General features: G+C 50.9%; 1 protein-coding gene and 1 non-coding gene across 3 annotated transcripts; both read right to left on the bottom strand.

The window, feature by feature from the left end:
- Window positions 1-6,247: 6,247 nt before the first annotated feature.
- Window positions 6,248-6,369, bottom strand: LOC123618296 (small nucleolar RNA SNORA26). Its single transcript, XR_006726705.1, has one exon. It is a non-coding gene; the product is annotated as a small nucleolar RNA SNORA26 (small nucleolar RNA).
- A 1,583-nt stretch (window positions 6,370-7,952) lies between these two features.
- On the bottom strand, window positions 7,953-22,841 carry HEYL (hes related family bHLH transcription factor with YRPW motif like). Of its 2 annotated transcripts, none has more exons than XM_074376780.1 (5): window positions 22,624-22,841; window positions 16,595-16,661; window positions 15,542-15,625; window positions 14,204-14,285; window positions 7,953-11,775 (listed from the first exon to the last, which is right to left on the bottom strand). In XM_074376780.1, exons 1-5 carry the CDS (start codon window positions 22,701-22,703, stop codon window positions 11,102-11,104), a joined length of 987 nt encoding a protein of 328 aa, XP_074232881.1. In that variant the 5' UTR covers window positions 22,704-22,841; the 3' UTR covers window positions 7,953-11,101. The 2 variants fall into 2 exon arrangements, with proteins under 2 accessions (XP_074232881.1, XP_074232882.1); XM_074376781.1 differs by having other exon boundaries at window positions 16,595-16,657; window positions 22,624-22,752.
- Between the last annotated feature and the right edge of the window lie 2,561 nt (window positions 22,842-25,402).

Below are 25,402 nucleotides of genomic sequence, written 5' to 3'. Positions count from 1 at the left end.
ATCAGAAAAATCACTAGTGTAAGTTTCAGTCCAAAAGCCAGCTGGCCGAGACCTAGAAAGATCTGACATTTTAGTTTGAATCTGGGGGCCAAAAAAAGGCCAATGTCCTAGCCCAACTGTCAGGCAGGCCAAGTTCCCCCTCACTCAGCCTTTTGTTCTAGTCAGGCCTTCAGCTGATTGGATGAGGCCCACCCATAATATGTCGAGCAATCTCCTGACTCAGTCTACCAATTCAGATGTTAATCTCATCCAAAAATACTCTCATAGACACACCCAGAATAATGTCTGACCAAATTTCTAGGTATCCTGTGGCCCAGTCAAGGTAACACATAAAATTTACCTTCACCTAAGGAGAATATGTTCTTGAAAGGTCTGGAAAACTCAACTGTGACACCTACTGAGCCTGTCATCCTTGTGTGTGTGTTTGTTTGGTTGGGGAGGCTGAGTAACTTATTTTTCATGAAGATCATTTCCTTGGAGACATTCTACCCTTCAGGGACCCACCTGGGCTAGTCCTTCCTGTTTCCCGTTGAAGAAGCTTGATCTCCACTGAAGACTACTAAGATCCAGGAGACTAAAGGAACTGAGAACCCTGAGCTATTTTATTTGCAGAAGCTACTGGGTTTGGGGCTTACCATTTAGGGACTTTGTATTTCACATAGCAGGTACGAGTTGTTATTTTAACTGACCACTAGAGGGCAGTAATTGATCAAAAACAGGTACAACATAATAAAGGTCTGAAACAGCTAACATTTGGTAGATAAAAAAATTAGATTTTCCCCTTTTTGCCCATAAGGATCCTGAGATTTAGAGAAGCAAGAAATGTATCCAAATATTATATTCCAGTACATAGATAATCTGGAATTTTAACCTAGTTCTGTCTACGGGGATATTAGGATTCACCTCATAAAACTATTGCAAAAATGAAAGGAGATGACACATGAAAAATCTTTTTGGAACAGCATGTGGCACCTGGTAAGTACTTAGTACATTTGGGCTATTATTATTGTTAAGTAAACCAATATTTATAAAGTGGCTCCTGTGTTCTGATACCACCATTGTGGCTACTGGGGTTGGGACAACCACACACACACAAACACACAGACTCCTTGCCTCCTGCAGCTTACACTCCAAAGAGGGAGGTCGACAATAAACAAAATAAGAAAAAGTGTGCATTTTTCTTAGTATAAGTAATGAAGACAGCCAAAAATAGAGCATGGAAGAGGGACAGGGCTGGAAGAGAACTTGTCATTTCAAATAGGGCCGTCAGAGAAGGCTTTACTGAAGTGACAGCCAGCAAAAACCAGAGACGGAATGAACTTCCAGATAGACAAGAGTCATGTGGATGTCCAGGAGTCGATTACTGGGGCAGAGAGAAGCATATGGGTAAAGGCCCAGAGACTGGATGGTGCCTGCCTTCCAGGAGTGGCCAAGAGGCCAGGGTAGCAGAAAGGGTGGATGATGGCAAATACTATAAAATGGGGCCAGAAGTGACGCATGGAATTAGGGAGCCAATGGTGTAGGGCCTCGTAGCCTGGGATGCTTTGGCTTTTATGTGGGCTAATAAGTCATTGGAAGATTCTGAGCAAAAGGGTGACCTCATCTGACGTGTATTCAAAGCTCCCTCCAGCTGCTGTGAGGGGAAGGGACTGCAGGGCACGTGGAGGCAGGGAGCCCAGTGAGGAGGCCACTGAAGGACTCTGGGGGAGAGACGGAGATGTGCTAAGGGCTTGGACTGGAGAATAAAGATGCTGGTGATGACAAATGGCCAGATTCTGGATCTATTTTGAAGACAGAGCTGGTACGATTTGCTGACAGACCCAACGTGGGCTGTGAGAGAGTGTCAAGGACAACTCCAGGGCTTTTTCAGCCTGAGCAACTAGCAGGACAGAGCTGTCACTTCCTGAGACCATGAGGTTTCAGGGAGGAGAGTGTCAGGAAGGCAAGAAGTGGGAATAATCAGGAGTTTGGTTTGGGACCTGTTAGTTTTGGATGCCTCTTAGAGATTTGGCTGTTGGATATCCAAATCTGGACTTCGGGGGCCTGGGCTGGAGATGTAACTTTGGCAGCTTTGAGCCGGCCTCACCCACGACCACACAGGGAGGCAGCGGGGAGGTGGGGGCGCTCTGCCCGGGACTCCGACCCGTGTTCTCCACTCAGCACCTCAAGCGTGGGTTGTGTCCTAGGAAGCCTGCTGCAGCCCCTGCCCCTCCCCACGTGGATTGTCTTCCAACAGGAGCACCAGCCTCCGTGCCTGAGGCAGGGTGGATAACACCCAGGCCTCCTCACCTCCGTTCACTGCACTGGGTCATTGCACTGCAGGCCAGTTATTCCCAGAAAACAGGAAAAAAAAACCCACACCCAGTTACCCATTAACCCAGCCCTGAGCAAGGGCCAAGTGGACAGGCCTCATTTTCTCAGCAGAGCCGGTTAGTCCAGGGAAGGTATCTTACATGCCAACCTCAATTAATTAGGTTTGGCTCTGGGTAGTGCTGTCTTAACAGGGGGAAGTGGGGGGGGGGTAATTGATTAGCAATATCTGCCATGGGGACAGGATCATGAAGTGGTTGCTCAGGTACCAGATGTTTGTTATTCTTAATCTTCCTGTAGATACTCATAGGCTTTTGCTTGAAAGGGCCTTTTGGGGCTCCTGCAGTGTGGTCAATCAGCCAGCTTCCTGAGAGTCTCAGGTTGAGTTAGAAGTTTTCAGTACTGCTTGAATCAAACCGAAAGAGTCCCCAAAGCCAACCCCATCACTGTTTCACTCACCCCACCAGCTATACAATGAGGGCCTCTCAGTAGCCCTTTGGGTTGAATCAGAGATTCAACTGCACAAACAGAATTTGGGGTCCTGGTGAGGAAGTGGCTGGTGACCATGGCCACAAAGATGTCTTTCTTAGTGGACAGGTGCCCTCAATGAATGGGGGAACTGTGGTCTTTTTTTCTTTTCTTTAGCAGAAAAGTATCTTTCAATTGTAGGAAGATGAAAAATTAAAGTTCTCCTACCTGGATAGACATTTCTTCCTTAGTGAATACCTGATATGGGTATACAATTTAACCTCAGGCAGATTTAGGATTACATATAGCATGCTAAACCAAGAATTTAAACTTGAGTCAATATTTCTGTTTAAAGAAGAAATCTCCATACATTTAGCTTTTTATATAAACAGATTCTTAAGAGAACTTAAGGTTCACCATATTTATAAATTGGATTTATAACTGAATCTTTAGGAAGATTTTGTTTATATCCAGTAAGTGAGGTACTGAAAAAGGAAATAAAATCCTATTCATTTATAAATGCACTTTAACATGTGCATTTGTTATGAAGGCAGACAGAGCTGGTTTCTGTGTCCTGAGGGGTGGCTGAGTTGATACTGAGGGGTCTGAGGCCAAAGCTTTGAGGTGTAAGCCAGGAGCTGTTGTGAGGGCCTGGGTACCCCCTCTGTCTGGAAGGGGTGGACACAGAAGATATAGCACTTGGTAGGCTGTGGAGCTTGGCAATTAAGAGCTCTACCACTTAACAGCTGTGTTACCTCGGGCAACTTACTTAATCTCTCTGAGCCTCTGTTTCCTCATCTGTAAAATGGAGATAATGACAGAACCAAAACCTAAATCATGGAGTTGCACAGATAAATCCACACTCTGCATGTAAAGCCCTTGGTACAGGGCCTGCAGCTGGCGCGTGCTCAGTAGTGATTGGATAATGGTATATTATTTCTCTGCGCCTTCTCACAGTCTGTGACTTTCCACTACTCCCCACACAAGCTTTGCTGTTTACTATGCTTCTGATCTGGGGCAGACCATTTTACCTGAAATGAGATTCAGTTTCTCACCCGCATAATGGAGATAATAACTCCTACCCTGACTCCCTTGGCTAAACTGTTGAGAGGTGTGAGCGAGGTGACACACATGAAGGCACTTTGAAGTGCTCTGTTGCTGTACAATGTAAAGCGTTATTACTTCCCATGCTTGTGGACTGGTTCCTTTCAGGGTTGCTGGAGTTGTAGGCAATGAGTGGTTTGTTACTGTTCAGAGGCTCCCACAGAATATCTGGGGTGCCCGGGTTGGGGTGCTGCCACACTGGAATTGAACAGGGCAGGGGAATCCAGATTTTGCCCAAAGACTTTCACCAAGTGTGAATTTAAGTGGCCCTTGGGCTCAGGGCGGCATTGGTTAACCAGCCTGCTTTCTGAGACGTATGGGCAGAACAACAGCCTTGCTTCTTTTCACTTCTACGTGAAGCAAAAAGAACAGTCCAGAGAAGCTGGTGTCTGTCTTCAGAGACCCAACATCTGGCCCCTTTTCACCTGCCAGCAGCTAACAAGGGCATCTCAGCAGCCCTATTCATGAGAGGCTCAACTTTGACAAACAGAACTCCCAGCCCTCTGAGGCCCAGGACTCCTGAGCTGGTTATGTCCTCAGCAGCTGGGAAGTCAAGAAAGCATGATAGCCGTCCAGGTCAGGGAAGGTGTGAGCATCCATCAGTGCCACCTCCCCAGGTGAGAGTGAGGATGGTGAAAGGCCCTCAGGGTGCCGCGTGGTACACAGTCCCTTCAGGTGATGCTGATTATCAGTCAGCTGGGGGCCCACTGGTCATCCTAGAGCAACACACCCTCCTTTCTTACACTGTGTTTCCTGGGGGAGTTCTCCAGGAAGGTGGGTCCAATACAGACACAACTCTGCTCAGGGGTATCCAACCTAACCCTGTGATTGAGAGAATGGTAGGTGGAGCCTCTATACCTGACTCCTCCAACTCAAAGTAAATTGCCCTCCAGATCATGTACACACACAGGCAAGCGCGCGCACACACACACACACACACAACCCAGGTGGTCGCTTCTGATGGCCTTGTTCATTCCCCTCAATCTCCCAGGCTGGGAGATAAGAGTGAAGTGGTAGAAACTATCACTCACACTTATTTCAGAGAATGGAGCAAAAATGCATTTCCTGGCCTCCTTTGCAGTTTGATGTGGCCATTCATCAAAGTTCTCACCAGGGGAATGTGGATGGACTGGACAAATATGTGCTACTTCAGGGCCTAGGCTTTAAGACTGTGGTCCTTCTCCACCAAGCTCTGTTTCCCCTCTTGCTGGCTTGAATCCATGGAGACCTAGCTTCAGCCACGCTGGGACAATACAGGATGGCAGGGAATCATGATGGGGAAGGGGTCTGGGCCCTACCATACCTGCATTGACTAGAGCTGCTTGCTCACCTGGAAGGCTCACCAGGCAGTTAGACGAGAGATAAATAAACTCTTCTTTCATCTGTTGAGTTATTGTTGGGCCTCTTTGTTACAGCAGCCGAGCCTTACTCTGACTAGCACAGGGGAGAAGAGCGTGGTCGAGCTGAAGATTGCCCAGGCTAACACAACAGCCCAGCCCACCAGTCCTGTATGTCCTGCCACTGAATGTCTTTGGGTTTGTATTACAAGAGGTAGCTGGGGAAGGAAGCCGTGCACTGTATTGGTTAAGATGGAATCAGACAGACCTAGGTTTTAATTTTGGCTAGAACATTCATTAGTGTTGTGAACTTTGGGTGCTTTCACTAACAAATTGAGTCTCAATTTCTTCTTCCCTAAAATGGGGATAAGAATATCTACTATTATATGAAATAATGAGATAATGTAGGTCAAGAGCTCGAAAACATTTGCTGTTATTAATGGGGTCAAGTGATATGCAGACCTGATTTTTCCTGCCCTCTTTCCCTAGGAAGGAGGGAAGGAAGCTAATGTCTTGAGTTTTCCACAAAGTCATAAAATAGTAAGTGACTCTTTTTTTGTTTTGTTTTGTTTTTGGAGGGGGGAGATAATTAGGTTTATTTATGTATCTTTTATTATTATTATTATTATTATTATTATTATTATTATTATTATTATTATTATTATTATTATTATTATTTAGTGGAGGTACTGGGGATTGAACCTAGGACCTTGTGCAAGCTAAGCATGTGCTCTACCACTGAGCTATACCCTGCCCTGTAAGTGACTCTTGAATGAATTACAGTCAACCCTCAGTATCCATCAGGGATTGGTTCCAGGACCCCCCGTGGATACCAAGATCCACAGATGTTCAACTCCCTTCTATAAAATGGTGTAAGATAAGCATATAACCTACCCACACCCTTCCATATGCTTTAAATCATCTCTAGATTATTTATAGTACCTAATACAATGCAAATATTATGTAAATAATTGCTGGCTGGGGTAAATTCTAGTTTTGCTTTCTGGAACTTCCTGGAACTTTTTTTCAGCTGTGACTTCAGGCAGGAACCAAAGAGGAGTTTCTCAGTCTCTTCCCTGGGTGTTATGGAGACTTACTTTACCCTTCTGTGTTAGCCTCTCAAGGCACTGTGTCAGCCTTAAGAGGGCACAGGAAAGGGCAGGAATTTTCTGGAAATTAAAAAAAAATATTTTCAATACGTGGTTGGTTGCATCTGCAGATGTGGAAGCCACAGATACAGAGGGCTGACTGCACAAGTCCCTAAAGCTCTCAACACATCATGTTTCTTAAGCACCTGCTCTGGGCTGGGGACTAGATGGGGCTGCAGGACGGAGATGCTCTTGTGGAACTTCATTCCTACTTCACTTCTCTGAAAACATCAACCTTTTCAGGCTCACAAGCTGGAGTCCAGTTCACCTATTGAATTGAAATTTACCTTGACTAGGAAAGAAATCCTAACTCTTCATACCTCCTTAGGGGATGCCGAGCCCCACGGCAGATAGGTTAAATCATCCTCTCTGGGGCCTGGACACTGATATTTTTCAAAATATCAAAATATCCTCTTGGTGTGGCCAGTGAACAGGTGGAACTGAGCCTGAATACTACTCCTCCCTGTCGTCCACACCACCCCAAACAGGAGTTTCTTAAATAAAGGCTGACCTTAGCATTCACCGGGCAAAACTTTCCACGGCTTCCACTGCTGACAGGCTGAAGCCCACACACTGCACGGCACTGGAGGCCTCTCACAATCTGGAACCAGCCTCTTTCTATAATGACACTCATGGCTAAGATGCACTGAGCATTTCATACGACCCAGGCATTGTACCAAGAGCTCTCCAGGTGTCATCCCATTCCAGTTATCACCTAACCTTAGGCAACTATGTCTTGGCCCAGTTTCCTTATTGTAAAATGGGGGCATTCCAAGAAAAGCATCTGGCACAGTGTCTGGCATGTAGTTACCAGTCAGCTAACAGTAGCTCTTACAGCATCATCCCTGTTCTTTAGATGAGAAGGTTGAGGTTCAGGGGTGTTAAGTAATGTGCCCGAGGCCACAGCCCTAATAAGTGAACAGAGATGGGGCCTGAACCCAGGAAGTCTGGCTTCAGTGCCCAGACTAGCCTTTCTTTCGCTCTGTCACTGAAGGCCGGTGCTCACCTCAGGCCAGCTTCCAGAGCGGCCCTTGAAGAGGTTCCCTCCGTGGTTAGAACGACTCCCTTTGTCCTCCTCCAGGAAGGCTTCCTCCCAGCGTGCCCCTCCTCCATGGCCACCCCCCTAGGCCAAGGCAGACACCCCTCAGCCTTCTCTGCAGACCTCTCTCCACTCACCCTACCCAGCTGTCACTGAGACAGGGTGTACCCCCCAAGGGCGACCGCGTCCTCGTCACCTCTGGCTCTGTCACGCCTGGCCTGGCACGGAGCAGACCTCTGCAAATGTTTGCTGGATTTGTTGCAAGCCAAATCCATCAGAGAGAGCCGGGCCAAGAGTGGAGAACAAGACCTTCTGGCAGGGCCGGCCTGCCTGTTCTCAGCTGTCAGGGTGCACTCCAGAGCAGGCACACTCGTGCTTTTCTTTGGCCAGAGTTCCTTCAGCATTTGCCAGAACTTCCAGTCCCCTGGCCCTGGCTCTCATTTTGCTCTCCAGCCACCCCTCAAAGTTAGCCAGCAGGGGATTCACCCCTAGAAGAGCCTGTACCATCCAGCAACATAAGTCCAGAAGATTCCTCACCACCCCTAGTTCATTTATTCAACAAAAATTTATTGAACCCTGCCTTTGAGCCAGGCACTATGCTTGGCACCAGATACAGGGTGGAGGGCAAACCAGGCATGGTCCCTGGCCTCACAGAGCTTATGTGCTGGTGTGGGAGACAGTCAATGAGCAGGTAAACACACAAACAGATGTGCAATGGTACATTTCATATGAGAAGAAAACAGTAGGGGGCTTTGAGATAGATTAACTATTCAAGCACAGTAATCAGGGAAGGCCTCTCTGAGGAGGTGACATTTAAGCCAAGGCCTGAGGGTATGAAGAGCTCAGCCTTCAAGGTGTAGAGGAAAAGCATTCTGGGCAAAGTGAACAGCATATGTGAAGTCCTGGAGGTGGGAATGTGGTTGGAATGTGGAGGAAATGGAGGAAGGCCATGGTGGCAGAAGCCCAGGGAACAAGATTGGGACTGGCAAGAAGTAAGGCTGGAAGTGAGCTTGGGACCAGAAGAGGAAGAGTTTGGATTTACCCTTAGAACAACAGGGTAGTAGAGTGAGGATCTGAAACCAAAGTTGATACGATGTGGTCTGCACATTTAAAGCTCTGGTTGTGTTGAGAACTGACTGGCAAAGCAAGAAGGAAGCAGGTCAACATTTTGGAGGTCAGTGATCTGGAGAGAGGGAATGTGGACAGATCAGGATGAAGACTGTGTGTTCAGAGAAGCGGGTGGACTCCAGAGATATTTAAGAACCTGGCAGAGGTGTCCAGAAGAGCTAAAAAAAAAAAAACAAACTTTATTGAATGTCTGCGACAACCCCAGCAATGGGGTGGGAGTCAGTGGTACCAGAAAGACTTGGGCATAAAAACCGAGATATGTGCCCTCAAGCACCAAAACCAACACACACAGTCACCTTCCCCCGACAATCTCCCAGGGAGAATAAACCCAAGAGCAACTAAGATGCTGGAAGTTCTGGGCCATTTCCACCTCATTCAACGGTGTCAGATGGTTCTTTTGGAGTTGGGTTTTTGCAACATGAAAATGTGCTTCCCACTGTCCCACCATGAGTAAATCTTGGATTCTTGGGCTAAGAAGTGGCCAAACTGCGGCACCGGAGCACTGACCTAGTGACCTGGGAGCAGTGAGCTGGGGTGGCCAGGGAGGAGGAGGAGGGGAGGAGGGGGAAGGGGACGAGAGGAGAGGGGAAGAGGGAGAGAAGGAGAGAAGGGAGGGGGGAGGAGGTAGGGGGAGGAGGGGAAAGTTGGGGAGGAGGGGGAGGAGGAGGGAGAGGATAAATTCTTCCCCCGCCCCTTGTGAGAAAGGCGAAGTTAGTCTTCGCCTTCTGCTACCTCCCTCTGTCCCCCTCTCCCAACTCCTGGGAGCCTGCTGACTGCCCTGCCCTCCCTCTCTGTCTCCCTCTATCTCTGTCTCCCTCAGGAGCACTGCTGGCCAGTGATCCCCTCCCAGAAATGATGCCTCTCTCCTCACTGTCGTCCATCACAGATGGGTCCAGGAGGACCGCAGTATCTGATCCAACTAACTCACAGTGAAGAGTGAAAGGATTACTTTAGTTCTTTATCCCTCCTTGAGGAATTTGCCTTCTCAAAAGAGCTTTCTGGGTCATTTAAATGATCTCTGCCCTTCTACCCACTTCTCTGAAAGGGCCCTTTTTCCCCCAGGGCTTTTGCAAACTCTACTTTTGAGCCCAGGGAGTCTCCTCAATTCAGCCTCTGGGGAGGGCAGTTCCATCGAAGGGTGAGGGTGGGAGATTCTTCCAGGGGGTGACATAGGAAGCATTTAATAACCAGTGCAGAATAAGCACCAACGCATTGCCAGCTGGAGGACACCACAGCCTTGGGTCTGCCGGGCCTCAATCAGCACGGAGTCCTGGGAGGAAAGCCATGTGGTGGCGGCACTTGGAGGCATGCAAGGAAAGCAGGTATTTGTCAATGAGCACAGAAGTGTTTCTACATTTTAACAACTATCCGGCAACACTGGGCCAGTTGTATGTCAGTCCTGGTCTGCCCGTCTTGTCCGGGCTCTGCTGTTCCACTGGGAATGGTCTCTGGGCCATTGTTCCCTCCATTAGAGGAAAAGTGGCCTGGGCTGGAGCTGGGTAATGAATGGCCTTTGAGCAGAGCCAGCTGCGTGGAATCCCGGGTGAACAGGATCTCAGGCCCTCGACCCACTGTGTGACCTTGAAGGGCCGAACCGCCTCTGACTGTCCTTCCTCTCGCCCCTCCTTGCAGTTATTTTTGTCCAGCCTGACAGCCCTTGGCGGTCCCAGCAGTCTGGGCTCCGTGAGCCGGATGCAAACCAGGCAGCACAAACGTCTGGGGCTGAATCCCAAGAGGATTCCTCTCTGGGCGCCATCACGTGGGAACATGGTCCTCTGCACTGTGTATCCAACGGGACCACACGCCTGGAGGACGCGGTGACCCTGCGAGAGTCAGGGAGCTGGGTTCCCTGTCTCTCAATCCTGGTTCCTGTCTAGGGGTGCCATCTGAAGCCTGGTGATGAGGACACCCTGTCACCTCCCAGCTGTGTGAGGGGAACTGTTGGTCAGCTGGAGGGTGGGTGTCTGCAGCTGGGAAGAGGGCAGAAACCGGCCCTACTGGGATCCCAATCTTCAGCCTTGGCCATAGTGGACAGCAGGTCTATCCTGGGGTTCACTGCGATGGGGTGGGTAGGAGACGGGGGGCTGGGAAGACAAGGTTCCCAGGAGACGTCTGTGCAGTTACTGTCTCAGGAAACGAGACAGACTCTGTGTTCTGGCGCCGTGGGCCAGTCAGTCACTGCTCCTGATTGGGGTCTGATCCCCAGGGAAGCAGCGTGTCTTAGGCCATTATGTGTTTTAAGTGAAAGCATTGTTCCCAGACCTGAGATTAATGCCTACTGCCCCATGTGTGCTGGGGCAGGAGAGGGGTCTGGGCACAGCTCTCAGGGGCTCCCCCAGGACTCATCTATCCAGGGAAGAAATGAGACCAAGCCTCAGCATTCAGCTCCGGGAGAAGCTGGGACAAGCAGTAAGGAGAGGAGATGGGCCAAAGAAGGAGGGGGCCTCTGATGGATGAAGAAGACACCTTCATATATGAACCAGTCCAGGAAGCAGAACAGAAAAGGCAACGCCATTTTTAGAGCTCCTGGATAAAGAACTCTCCTCACTCCTGCGGGCAAAGCCAGCTCAGAAAGCCCCGATTTCAGTGATTTCAGAGACCCAGGGGTGGCAAAGCACAGCTCCTGCTGGCCTCCCAGCTGGCCCTGGGGAAGAGGGCCTGGGGGCAGGGACAGCCACATAAGCAGGAGACCCCACAACACCAGGAGGGGCAGGGGAAGAAGACCGCAGGAGAGGGGCCACATGGCTGCTCCTCGTAGCCCTGCCACTGGGGGCCACAGGCAGAGGGGCAGCTGGCCTCTCCAGAGGGCGGGCCCTCCGGGTAGAAGATGCCCCTCGACTGGGCAGCCAACTCCTCCGGGCTGGCAGGATGGTGCCAGTGGCTCTGCGCAAGGGAGTGGTTCGGAAGGCTGGGATGGGGTAAGCAAGAGAGGAGGCGCTGGGGAGGATGGGGCCGGGCACTCTTCCGAGGATGGCAAGCTGGTTGCTTGGGGCAGGCAGCCCTGGACAGCTATGGAAGAAGGACCAGGGCCAGGCAGGGAAGGCCAGGGGGCCAGCGGGCGTGGGTGAAGGCTCCATCTCGGCTGCATAGCTGTTGAGGTGGGAAAGAAGGCGAATCCTCACGGGGTCCGCACGGCTGCTGGGCCCTTCCAGGACCCCCAGGTACCTGATGACCTCGGTGAGGCACTCCCGAAAACCGATGCTCCTGAAGTCGACTGCCAGGGCTCGGGCATCAAAGAATCCTGCAAAGTGAGGCATGATGAGGGCATGCCAGGTGGGAGACAAGCACTGAGCCTGGAGTCAGACTGTCTGAGTTCTGGACCTGCCTTCCCCACTCACCCCTATGTGACCTTGGGCACATCACTTCACCTCTCTGAGCCCCAGTCTCCCCATCTGCAAAGTGGGAATAATCATTCCCACCTGGGGTTGAGGAGGTGGGCTATGAGGATCAAATGAGCTCACTAAACTATAAAGCATTATAAAATGTAAAGTATGGGTTTCATCACAATTCATGATAAACTCAAAAAAGAAACTCTGTGGCCAAGATAACTGCACTTAAGTAGACCCTTGCCAGGTATGAAATGGCTGCTCACATGGAGGTATAGGACAACCCTGCCTGCTGATGGGGGCAGATGCTGGGAGGTGATGGCAGCAGCCATTAGAGATGGGAGACTCCTTGGAGAGGAGGCCAGAGTGTAGCGGTGAAGCATGAGGCCACCTTGGAGGCCAGCTGCTTGACCATAGACTTCACTAGCTCCCTGACTATGGACATGCCTCAATTTCCCTAGCTGTGAAATGGGCATATAAAAGTAACTGCCAAAAAAAAAAAAAAAAAAAGTACCTGCCACATAGGGGCTTGGGGGCAAAATGAAATGGTGCACAGAAATACTCAATAAGTGAAAAGTTAGGTATTGTTTATATGACTGGCTAGGTCCCCATGGGCATTCGAGTTTGTTCCCCAGCCCAAAGGGCAGTCCAGAAAGCAGGATCCTACTCCGGTCCTCAGCGACTATACTCAGGCCCAGGACCCTGTTTTTGACCTGATTTCAGTGTGGGATGACCCGGGGACTGCCCGCAGAACTAGTCACACTCTCACTGCCTCTCCACATCTGCCCCTTTCTCAGCAACCTTCTGGGCAAAGATAGAAGGGCCTCAGTGAGCACCGGCCTCATGATCATGGCAGTAAATATCGGGTCCCTGGTTCATGGCTGAGGCCCCACAGAGGGACAGCTTGGCAGGAGACGATGTTTGGAGTCAGGCCTCCTTCCTGGTGAGGCCTGGCTCCACTGTATATTTAGTTGTGCAACTTTGAGCAAATCCCATCACTTTTCTGTCACCGGTTTTTAATTAACACTTGCTGAGTTCTTCCTAAGCGCTTAATTTGCATTAGCCAATTTAAACCTCATAAAAACCTATTGTTATTCCCATTTTGGAGATGAGGAAACCAAAGAATAAAGAGGTTAAATCATTTGTCTGAGAATAAATCATTTGTCCAAGGACAGAAAGCTAGTAAGTAGTAAAGCCGGGGTTCGAATCCAAAGCCAGGGCTCCAAGCCACAGTTCTCTGTCTTCCCACCAGCCCTTAGCCAGAAAATGGTGAGGACAACCCCCACCCTCGAGGCTCTCGTGAGAATCAAATGAGATAACATTCGTGGAAGCATTTTGAAAACTATAAAATACTGCCCAAATATTAGTCACTATTTTTCTTTTAATTGGAGAAATATAAATGTAGCGTGAAACCTCTCCCTCATTGGTTGATTAGAGACAAGTTTTCACTGTCGGCGGTGCATTCTTTTGGCAGAAGTTCTTGGAGTGACCACCTATATCAGGGTCACCGGGCATGCTTGCTAAACACTCACACTTCAGTCCACACCTACTGCTTCAGGATCTCTGGGATGTGACCCACGACGCTGCCTGTCCCCACATGACACTGCTGCCCACCGAGGCTTGACAGGCACCAGGGTGGGCCACTTAAAATGCAACTGTCCCCTGGAGGGGCGGCAAGTCAAGGTTTTAGGATTTAAGTCTTTGTGGCCAACGTCTGTGGAGCTTTCACGGTTTCCCAATTGTGAAATCGCCAAAACACACAGAAAGGCTTCAGGCAGACAAATTTCCATTTGTCCAGAAGTCTTTTAAAAGCCACAGTTCCGTGACTTTATTGTAATGGACTCACTCAAAATAACAGAATGAGCTCCATTTGCATCCCACTACAATCCTGTGACTAGTTTTCAACTGTGAGTGCGACACAGCCTCCCAGCACTGCCAAGGACGCAACAGCCCAGAAGCCTAGCCCAGTGGGTCGGCACACCAGTGAACTGCTGTGGCTAAAATTCTCAGGCAGGCCCCACCCTGCCTGGAACTGGGGTCCCAGTGGGACAAGCTCATTCAGGCTGATGCTTAAGGAGGCCCTGGGGGCGGGGGGACCAGTAGTGGAAGGACTGGAATTAAGGAAAGGGCCAGGACACGCGGAGACAATGAAAGAGGAGAGGGCAATGCCAAGAGCAGAGGCAAGTTTTGTGAAAGTTCCTCCTGGATCTGCTTCAGCCCCTCTGTAGACAGTGAGCTCCATGAGGGCAGGGACCACGTCTACTTTGCTCACCAATGTATCCCCAGGCCCAGCCCCCAAATGTTGGCTGTACGAATGAGTCTAAGAGAATAGAGCATCAGTACCTGTCCCGCCGGTGGCGTGGAGCATCTTCAAGTGATCTACTGTCATCTGCAGGACCTCGGCTTTCTCCAGCTTGGAGGAGCCCTGTGTGTACAGAAGATAAAAGAGTGACAGCCTTCAGCGGACCTCTACCGCTCACATCTCCACATGCCGATGGGCACTCACTGCCTCAATTTTCTCCTCCTCCCGCTCCACCACGGCTTGAAATTGGCCTTCTGCTTTGGCCAAGGCCTCCAGATCTAATAGATCCTCTTCAGTTCTCATTTCAGCCTGCCTGTCCACCACACTACTGATCATCCTTCCTGAAAGCCCTCCTCCCCTGCCTTCCATGACAACGCTTTTTCTGGGTCCTTCTACCTTGCTTGTGGCTCTAACTGCCAGTTAAAACAGTGGTGTTTCCAGGGGGTGATGGCTCACTTTTCTCACTTTGTGCACTCTCCCCAGAGAGACTCCTCTACCTCTGTGGCTTCATGCACCATCACTAGAATGTCACTCCTGCACACCCACTTGCCTCCTAGACTAGCTTTACCAGGAATCCACCTTCACACTCACACACACAGTCCCACACAAGATTGAGCTCACTGTCTTACCCCAAAGCACTTGCTTTCTCTCCATTCTCTCTCTTGGGGAATGTTTCCAAAGCCTTCAGCATCACCTGGTCTCCCAGGTGAAACCTGAGGGTTGGACTCTCCACGTGAGTCCCTTGAAGGTAGGTACCAGGTCTAGTTCATGGCTGGGCTTGTGAAGGTTTCAGTGAATGTCTGTGGAGTGACTGACTCATTCCCCCCAGCATAAAGGAAAGCACAGGCCCCTTGACCGTGCCTTGGCACACACGGTGACAATCTTTGAGGCTGTCTGCTTGATTCAACTAACACCCCACTAGAGTCCTTCCATCCTGGAATGTTCAGTGACAGAGAGCTCACTCCCCAAGGAGCCTGTTCTATTCTCAAATAGTTCTGGAAATGTCAGTAGCGCAGAGGGAGAGGGCACTGTAGGATCACACAGTCTGTGTTCCACTTCGCTCTGCTATTCACTAGCTGTGTGATCTGATGTTAAGTTACTTCACCTCTCTGTGCTTCAGTTTCCTTACCTGTGCAATGGGCATAATAATCCCTCCCCTTCAGGGTCATTCTGAGGATTCAATTCCACGGGATGATGGACATAAAGCTGCAACCCCCGAGCCACCTCCATAAATATAAAATCCCATCCCCTTATTCCTGTCCATGGACAGATATCAGTAAATGACGTCACAGAACTTTAGGCAGCTGCCACCAATCATTAAGAGATGATGCCTCGAAAGGTGAACCTTATCACAATGCACGATCAGCAATGTCACATACCTGCTTCTCAAAGGCAGTAGGGACCAAGCGCCGCAGTTCAGAAAGGCTGCTGTTAATGCGGTCTCGGCGCCGTTTCTCTATGATCTAAAACACAATGATGTACACACTTCATCACAGTTTCCAACATGCTTGATGGACATTGACTCATATTTTCCTTCACAATATTTCTGTGAGGTAGATAAATCCATTCTTACATTATGGAGGAGGCTCAGAGAGGGGCAGTGATTTGCTTAAGGTCACACAGCAAAGAAGTTGCAAGACTGGGACTAGAACTCAGATCTTTCATCTTGATCTGAGGGATGCTGTTCAAAATGCTCAGCCACTGGTACAGCAGGGCACCAACCAATGAGAACAGCACTGGAGCAGGCCCTGAAGACCCTGCTAGGCCACGGAGACCCCTTCGGTTGCTGGGTCATGAAATCTAGGAGTCCTAGGCATTGCTTTCTCCAGCTAGGAAGGACTTTCATACCCACTAGCTCTTTCTCACCTCACAATACTGGTAGCAGGGCAGAAATCACAACCCCCATTTTACTGATAAAGAGAAAGAGGGCTGGATGGAAGTGGTTTGCTAAGGTCTCTTGGTTAGTGAGGGGCAGGGCTGGTCTCTGTCAGATCCTGGGTCTCAGTGCAGAAGTATAGCTATATCCTGGGAGAATGTGGAGCCAAGAGAAAGGAGAGGTGCCTCTGTCTTCTGTCCCCTTTCCTCACCCCTCAGCACACTGAGAGAGAATGAAAGCTCTGGGCTCAGAGAGAAGCAGGGGGAGGCTGGTGGCTAATTGTGCCAGCTATTGTTCCAAGTGCATTATATTAATTCACTTAATCTTGAAACAACCGTTTGAGGTAGGTACCGTCATTATTTCAGTTACACAGATGAGACAAGGAGGCACGGAGTTCAGCGGCTTGCCCAAAGTCACCCTGCTAGCTACTGGTGGAGCCGGGACTTGAACTCAGGCAGTGTAGTTTCCAGGTGGTGTTTTTGACCAGGGTTCTCTGGGCCAGGCCCTTGGGTACTCAGGGCAAACCTCTGTCAGGCAACTCTGTTGAGACACTCACCCCTCTGCGTTTCTTCCTGGCTTGCATCTGCGAAGGGCTGGGAGTGGACAGAGGCCGGGCCATCTGTCTGGAGAGGAAGAGAAAGGCTGATTTCTCAGAGCTCGAGGACCACCTCCCTGGCCTGGGCTGACCTCGGAGGCTGGACTGTGGGCAGGCACCGCCCCCCTCCCAGCAGGCCGGGAAGAGGCGCAGGGCAGGCGTGGGTGGGGATGCCCTATCTCCCCTTCTCCCCGGGGGCTCATTTCTCCCGGGCACACGTCTTCCCCTACACTGGGTTTCCTGCCCTAGAGTCGCCGGCGGCGAGGGCCACGGGTCGGGGGCTTGGCTCTTGCCAGGACCTGACCTGCTCGGCCCAGTCCCATGCCCCTCGCTCCCTGCCCCTCGCCCTCGCCCTCGCTGCGACCCTCGCGGGCGTCGGGGGAACCACAGCCCGGCCGCTCGGCTCCTGCAACCCGATCCCGCGGGCGGGGCGGGCGAGGGCACGGGCGGCGGCGGGGCCGGGCGGGCGGGTTGGGTTTCAGAGGGAGCCGCTGGGAACGAGCGTGGAAAGAACAGATGCCGCCGCTTCCCACGGGCCGGGCGCGCCGGCCGCCCGCCCTCCACCCGGCCTGCAGCTGCCGCCTCCTCCCACGCTGCGCGGCCGGGTCGAGGGGGAGGCGGCATCTGGGTCACAGGCCCCTCGCGGACTCTCGGGACACGGCCCGGCCTCCCCAGAAGGCCCCAGCCCCGCCGCGCATGTCGGGCCTCCGCTCCACTGCACTCCGCGGGCCTGAAGGATGGATATTTGCTCGCACCCTGGGAGTTCCCATCGCAAGGAAGAAGTTCAGCCCACCGGGGCTTTTCCTGCCCAGACAGACTTAAATCCTCTTCAGCCCAACTGCTTCGCCCTCTTAATGGTTTCCTGCTTCAGAGGCTCTCGGAGTGGAGGGGATTCGCTGGGTTGCAATGAGGAACATACGTTTGACCAACACGCCAGAGGCCCCACGCAGTCTCCGGGCTGGACCAGAGCCCAGCTCCCACTGGAGACACCTCAGCCACAAACAACTTTAGACAAGGTGACTCCCCTGCTATTTCAGAAAGCAAAATGTCACACATCAGAACAGGAACCCAGGAGCTTGCCTCCATGGAATATGTCTCCTCTTCGCCCTGAGTTCCCATCTCAGCGAAGGCACCCAACTCCCACTTCTACAGGGTGGACACTTGGCCACCATCTTTAATTCCTCCTCTGTCCTCACCCACCCCATCAAAACCTGCCCATTCCAAGTCGAAAATACACCTCTAATCTGTCCTTTTATCTCCACTGCCCATCTCAGGACCAAGTCCACATGGCTGGACCATCCACTGCAGGAGTCTTTTGCTGGGTCGCTCTGTACCATTTTACCTCCTACAAGCAGGCAGAGTGATCATCTAAATGCAAATCTGATCATGTCACTCTCTTAAAACTCATCAGGGGCTTTCCAATGCTTTTAGGATCAAAGCCACCATCTTTCAGGTAACCCAGCTGGCCCCTGTCACCTCCTAGACTCAACTCTTTTTTGTTTTGTTTGCTCCAGCCTGGGAATGCACTGAGTCCTTCCTGTGGTGCACATACTGTTCCCCTAGCCTAGCATCCTCTCCCCACCCCCTAAACCCCAGACCCCTTGCGTAGTAACTTCTACTACCCTTCAGATCTCAACTCAGATGTCACCTTCCTGGCGGAGCCTTTTCTGACGTCACCCCTCCCACTAGACAACCCCTGCTCTACACTCTCCTGACATCCTGCATTCATAGCATTTATGCCCGTCTGTTGTTTTATATTTTTATGATTATTTGATTAATGTCTATTTCTCCATCAAGGCTGTAAGCTCCATGAGGCCATGAACCATATCTGTCTCACTCACAGTTGTACCCAGTACTCAGCAAGTGCTTGGAACATGACAGAGAACACAGAGGTAATGCCATAGAATCTATGGCTTAGCCCTTTGTGGAACAGAGGTATATGTGGCTCACCAGGAGGGTCCCAGCCCACATGATGACCCTGTTGGCAGTAGAGTTTGGATCATTTTGATCAACCGCTCAAAGAGAGAAGATTGCAGGGGAGACCAACCAGATCAACATTTGTCAAACCTACTGCTATGCCCCTGGCTTTTTCCAGCTACATCTGTAAAAGGATGTCTCCATCCAAACATCTGGACAAGAATGTAAGGGTCTGTGAAAGTTACTGGGAGGGATGGCTCGGCAAGCTAGGTCTAGGGCTCAGACGGCCAGATCCTGACATCTGTAGGGCAGCTTGTTTACAAAGCTTCACTCTGGACAAGCCACAAGAGCCAAGGTAGACTAAGAAACATGGCCTTTGTCCCCCTAGGCCGGATAAGGCCTCTCTAGGGGTATTGGGTTAGCACTGCCCACGTCACTGCCTCTCAGTCTGATCCCTCCTCAGGGACCATCTGTTGAAGGCTGACACACCCTTTTCAGGGCACAGCAGTCTGGCCATCCCTTTACCCACTCTCCTAGTTCTCTGCAGTATTGTCCCTCTCCCTCCACTCCCACATCCCACAGGCAAACCTCACTTCACAGCTTCCTTGGCATTGCTACATACATTTCCCTCCTTTGAGGGAAAGCCCCATTTCACAGATGAGGATGCGGAGCACTGGGGGGGCTAAGGCAGCTTGCCCAGCCTACGCAGCTGCTGAGGAGCAAAGCCAGCATGGGAATCCGTGTCTTCTGGCTCCAAAGTCAGCATTGTTTTCCCTCCTAATTCGTATTTCCTGTCTGTCTGAATAGCCCTCCAGTCCCCCCAACCTTAAAGCTCCCAAGAGCTCAGCCAGACCTTGCTCGCTCCCAGGCTGTGATCTGGCCCTAACACTGGAAGGAGGTGTGAGAGCTTCTTGTCTGAGAGTCTGAAAATAAGGCAGATTTTCAAGGACCCAGGGAAGATATGTTGACCCCCAGGATCTGCTCCATGGGCCTCGAGGGGTCCCTAGCCAGAATTCTGGGGTGGTCTCCTGGGGGGAGGGGCAGCTTTCTAGGTGGTCTGGCGGCCAGTCCTGACCACCCTCAGCGCTCACCCTCAGTTCCTTTTTGGGAACTCCCCCATGAAGCCCTGGCAGGTGACCCCACTCATTTCCCATCAACCAGAGGCAGAATCACAAAGTCTCCAATGAAGGGCTCTCAGAGAGCACTGAGCCCACTGGTAAAATAAGGAAACTCAGAGAGGGGGAAGGATCTGCTTCAGGCCACACAGCAAATTAGAGGAAATTCCAGAACTGGAGCCAAGTCTACTGGCTTTTAATCCAGTGCTCTCCCCAGCGCACCCCATATCGTCATTGTCCCATCATGTATATTTCATAGCCAGTACTTTTTGCTCTAGACAGCACTTCTGTGTTCACTTGTCTCATTTATTGTGCAATAGCCCTGTGAGGGAAGTAGTATTGGGGCCATTTCCCATTTAGGAAAAATAATCATTTTATAGCTGGAGTGATAGAGACACAAAGTTCAGTCTTCAGACTTCTGGCTTTTCATTAGACCATGCTGCCTCAAGAATATAGCACCCTCTACCGAATGGGGACCCCTTAAGGAGCAGCATTAATTGGAAGTTACCTCGTGCCAAAGCAGGGAGCTGTGTGCCTTAGGTCCATTACCTCATCAAAGCCTTACCCTGTGAGGCTTTTATTAACATCACCATTTTGCAGAGGAGAAAACTGAGGTAGTTACGTGTCCAAGTTAATGGTAGTAAGAGTCACGCTCAGGTCTCTCTAACTTCAAAGGGTACCAGGAACGACCCGCAGACCCTGACCCAGTGCCTGACATGTAGCAGATGCTCATTAAATTTTTGCAGAGGGGGATGGGAGATGCTATATTCTCAGTTCAGACCCACATGTGTCAGGGGGCTGGGTTAGATAGAAGCTCTGAGGGTGATTCCCATATGTGGGTCCGGATACCACCACCAGGCAGATGCCCACAGTGACAGGGGCACCCTGCTCTTTATTCTTACATCTCTGAGTGTGGGGGATTTGCGCCCTGCCTCTGACCCTGGGGAGGCTGGCTGCTTCAGTCCCATGGCTCCTGCCACTGTTTATCTGGCTTTCTTTGTGCATGAAGCTCTTCTGTGAGAGATCCCTGAGGGCAGAGGCTGAGCAGGATACATCTGGGCCCCCCACGCCCAGCCCAGGGTCTGGGCCACAGCAGGCAGCATTCAGCGCTCCCTGAATTGAAGCATTGATATTTGCTGGGGGGAGGGCACTTTGGTGAGTGCTACAAAGAGGGGTCTAATAAGTCAGCTTCTGCCAGATGTCCAACTGCTTTCTCTCTTCTTGGTGGGGGTGGGGGGTCTGCTTGTCTAAGAATCTAGATAGTCTTCAAAAAATGGGCTCTGGGTTGGTTGAAAGGACAAAATGTAGTATAGGAAAAAGACTGCCCACTGATCCTTTATGCCATAGTCCAAATGCCACCACCTTCAGGAAGCCCTCCTTGCCACATTTGGTTGTGAGTGATCTGTCCCTCCTTAGGTTGCTTTCTCACAGCCCCAAGTCGGTCTCTCCTTCCATTTTCCATTTTGTCCATGGTTTTTGTGTGATCTGGCAGGTCACTGACCAGTCTGCAAATTCTTGGAGGACAGAAGCCAGCTCTGATCAGCCTAGCTCTCTGACACCAATTTCATGCCTCTGATTCATGAAGACCCAATGACACTGAATTTGAGACACTACCACCACCACATGGTGCTGGGCCCTTCCCCTGCTCCTAGCAGGCACAGACTCAAGGAATTGATTCTCTAAATAGCAGTTTCTGCTAAATAATTTTAAAAGGCTAATAAGTTGCACAGGAAATTGCACTGTATACCCCCAAACCTAATGCACTGGACATTACCTCCTATTATAAACCAGAAATAACTGGAAGCAGGTGGCAGTTTACTTGGGCTTGTGATTGAGGCAGGACCCCCTGGTCTCAGAAAACTGGAGATCACTGAAATTATGAAATACCCTCAAAAACACCCCTAAGAATGAACTGAATCCCCCTTCCAAATCTATTCTACAGTCAGGTTTGAATGAGCCAGGAGAGACCAGATAGGCCTCCTTTTCCCACTCACTGTCCTTTATTTTACTGATGAGGAGACTGGCTCACAAAGGGAAAGCAGTAGCCCAAGGTCACTGTGAGTTGGTGGCAGACTTGGGGCAGGGACCCAGGCCTGCAGACTCCTAGTCCGTTCCCTGCTGCTTTTTCAAGTGTTCTGGGTCCCTGACACTAATGCGCTGAGCTCTGTGCTAAACCCTTGACACAGGTTACCTCATTTGATTTTCCTAATAATCCTATGAGGTCGGTTCTCTTATTTAGACCCGTTTTGCAGATGAGGAAGCTGAAGCTTTGATTGTTCACAGAACTGGGAAGTAGCAGAACTATATAAATCCAGTTTATTCTACAGGTTTGAAACAGGGTCAGAAAATGTATCAAGGGCTGAAAGACATTGGCAAGGGTGGTTCAGTGGAAAGTGCACTGGAATTGGAGACTAGGACCCTGCACTGACGATGGGCAAATCAGCTACTATTTTCTGCAATACTAAAACCTTAATTCTCAAGTGCAATTTGCTCAAGGGAGATTTTCTTCCCCTGGAAGTCTTCCCCACCCCACCCCCCGCCTCGTGTATGTGTGTGTGTGTGTGTGTAACTATATGAAAAGTGCTAGGGTAAAATTAAGAGAGTATGGTTACTCTGAATAGTCAGTATAGTCCAGCCAAGAGGGTGGGATTCCAACAGTCCATGGGGGTTTCCTAAGATTTTCAGGGAAAAGTCCTCTCCGGTAGCCTCACCTGGCACTTGGACGGAAAGAGATCGCCAATCGGACCTCAGACTTCGACCTGAACTCTTCCTCCATCCCAGCATCCCGAGCCCTAAAGGGCCAAGAGCGCACCGGATCCCCGGCACTCGTGCGCGTAACCGTGGCGCCACACCTGCGTCTCCCGGGCCGCCCCAAATATAAGCCCCGCGCTCGCCGCCCGTCTGGCCGCTCCCCAGCCCGCTCGCCCCGGCGCGCCCCGTGCCCCCAGCCCGCCTTACCTCAGCTCGCCCTCGCGGCCCACGTCGATGGGTCCTTCGGATTCGCTGTCGGAGCCGATCGGCTCCCGGGGCCGCTTCATGGCGAGCGCGGGCTGCGCGGGTCTCCGCCAGGCGCTGCGGGCGGCGAGCCGGGAAGTCGGGCCCCGCCCCGGCCCCGCCCCGGGGGCGCCGCCGCCGCCCTTTCCCAGGGCCCTTTCCTGCGCCGCAGCCCCGGGCGCCCCCTCGCCCCCGCCGTGACGCGCTGGCCGAGCCGTGGGAAGGCCCCGGGCGGTCGCCGCCCCCGCCGACGGCTGGGAGGTCCGGCTCTGCTGGCCATCTTGGCCGCCACGCGCTGGGTGGCCTTGGGCAGGTGCCCTTGGAGGCCTCCGGGGAAGCCGGGGGTCCCCTACTGTCCCTGGTTCGCCCCGGGGCGCTGCCAGCCTGTGGAGGCGCGGCTCCACGATGCCCCAGCTTCTACAGAGGTCCACCCACCGCTCCAGCCTCCTGGGGTTCTGGGGACGGCAGACACGTCCGGTTTGGGGAGGTTGGTGGTGGTGGCAATGGCCTGATCCTCAGCAAGAATCCTCCAGCTTCTCCCAAAGGGGTGGAGAGTAAGTGGAATGTGTATGAGGGGGAGCTGCCCTCCCCCAAAGGGATGGCCGAAGTTGTAGCTGCACCACCTGAGCAGGACCAGCTCTGGCCAAGTTGCCTGAGGCCCTGTCTTGGTGGTGGGTGTGGTAGGTGTTCCTGGGAATTGATTCCCAGTTCACCAGAGGCAGAGCTGTCCTGGGAGGCCAAGAGCTTCTGGAGAGGGCCCATTCCTGAGGCTGTGGCAGGGCCTCAAAAGGGGGTGGGGAGACATCCTCCAGCCTTTCTTCCTCAGACCCCCTCTCCAACAATAAACCAAACTGTTCACTCAGTAGGGCCTCCAGCTGCCCTGCCCCTAGGGAAGGAGACTCAAGGAAGAGTCTCAGATTCATTTATCATCCTTATGGGCCAGTACCTCAGAGGGGCCCCCCAAGGCTCAGAAGGAAATGGAAAGGGGACATCCTAGAAGGTGGACTTCATGAGCAGGGAGGGGGAGACGGGAAAGCAGACTGATGTGGTGGGTCAGACACCAGTGAAGTGTCTCCCTTTGACTCACCCACCAGGACGCAGAGGAAGCCACCTCCTCACTTGGGACAATGGAATTGGTCATCTGAGAATTATTGCACTTTCACTCCCACAATAAGACCTGCTTGGGGACACTGGATAATGGTGGTGGGAAGGAACAGTCCTGTGCCCTCTTCCGCACATGTCCACAGACACTACCACGTGGCTGAGTACACATATGCAGACAGACACACGTGGCTGGCATGTGCAGTCAGAACCTGCAGCCTGTGCTTCCTCAGGAGGCCCTGGTGGTCACCCCAGCCACACCTATGGACTCTTCTTCCAGATGCCCTCAGCGCTTACATAACTTCTGTGAGCACGAACTAGTGGAGTGGAAACCTCAACCAACACAGAAGTTGTGCAATCCGTGCACCACACATTCCATGGAAAGGCAGAAATCAACCTTGCCACCTAGAGATCCGCCCTATGTAATGACTCAGGTCACAGGGACTGGCAGTGGAGCAGATTTGCTAGGGAAGGTCAAGGGCTCTGCTATAGGTATGTTCATGTGGGATGCCCCGGCTCATCAAAATGGAATGCACAGATGAAAAGGGAGTCTGAAGCTCAGAAAAAGGGGCTAAGTTGGATATATAAAGTTGGAAGTCATTAGGTAATAGGTGGCACTTAATGCTATAGGGGTAGAGGGATTACCCGGAAAATGTGGATGGAGACAGAGGAGGGGTTAACATTTGGCAAACACTTATTATAACACCTGAAACTGTTTTAAGTGTTAACTCACTTCATCCTCAACAACTCTATAAAGTAGTAATATTATTATCATCCCCACTTTACAAGTGGGAAACTAAGGAACAGAGAGGTGGAGTAACTCTAGCCAAGAGGGACAGAGGGTAGCTGGGTGGAAGGTCTAGCTCAGTGGTAGAGTGTGTGCCTAGCATGCACAAGGTCCTGGGTTCAATCCCCAGTGCCTCCAATAACTAAGTAAACAAACCTATTACCCCCCAAAACAAAAACAAAAAAACCCAAGATGGGCAAAGGGTAAATGGAAAAGCTGGAATTCAATAACTCAGTTTGTTTCCAGAGCCAAACCATGAGGCTTTATTTCCTATGCAGCTCTTAAACATCAGGCTATTAATATATTATATTATCTAGTACTGAGCTTAGAGCTGTGCCATCAATACAGCAGCCATGAGACACATGCAGCTACTAAGCACTTGAAATGTGTCTGGTCCGAATTACTTTGTGTAGTAAGTGTGAGATGAAAGAAAGAAAGGCCTGCAGGAAGGAAGAAACTATAGCGCAGGGAAATATATTCAATTTCTCATAATAAGCTATAATGGAAAAGAATCTGAAAAAAAAAGTATATATGCATATGTAGAACTGAACCACTTTTCTGTACACCTGAAACTAACATTATAAATCAACTATACTTCAATAAAAAATAAAATTAAAAAAAGAAAGGAAGGAAGGAAATCTCATTCATATTTTTGATATTGATAACATGTTGAAATGATAATATTTTATACACATAGGACTAAATAAAATATTAAAACTAACTTCACTTGTTTTCTTTTTAGTTTTCTTTTAATGTGGCTGCTAGAAAGTATTTAATTGTATATGCCACTCCCATTATATTTTTATTGGACAGTGCTAATGTAGTACAGGGTTTCTGGACCTCAGTCCCACTGAC

The sequence above is a fragment of the Camelus bactrianus genome, chromosome 13 (assembly GCF_048773025.1).
Source record: "Camelus bactrianus isolate YW-2024 breed Bactrian camel chromosome 13, ASM4877302v1, whole genome shotgun sequence".
NCBI lineage: Eukaryota > Metazoa > Chordata > Mammalia > Artiodactyla > Camelidae > Camelus > Camelus bactrianus.
Note: the sequence above shows the minus strand (reverse complement) of the source record. Positions and strands in the feature narration are given on the sequence as shown.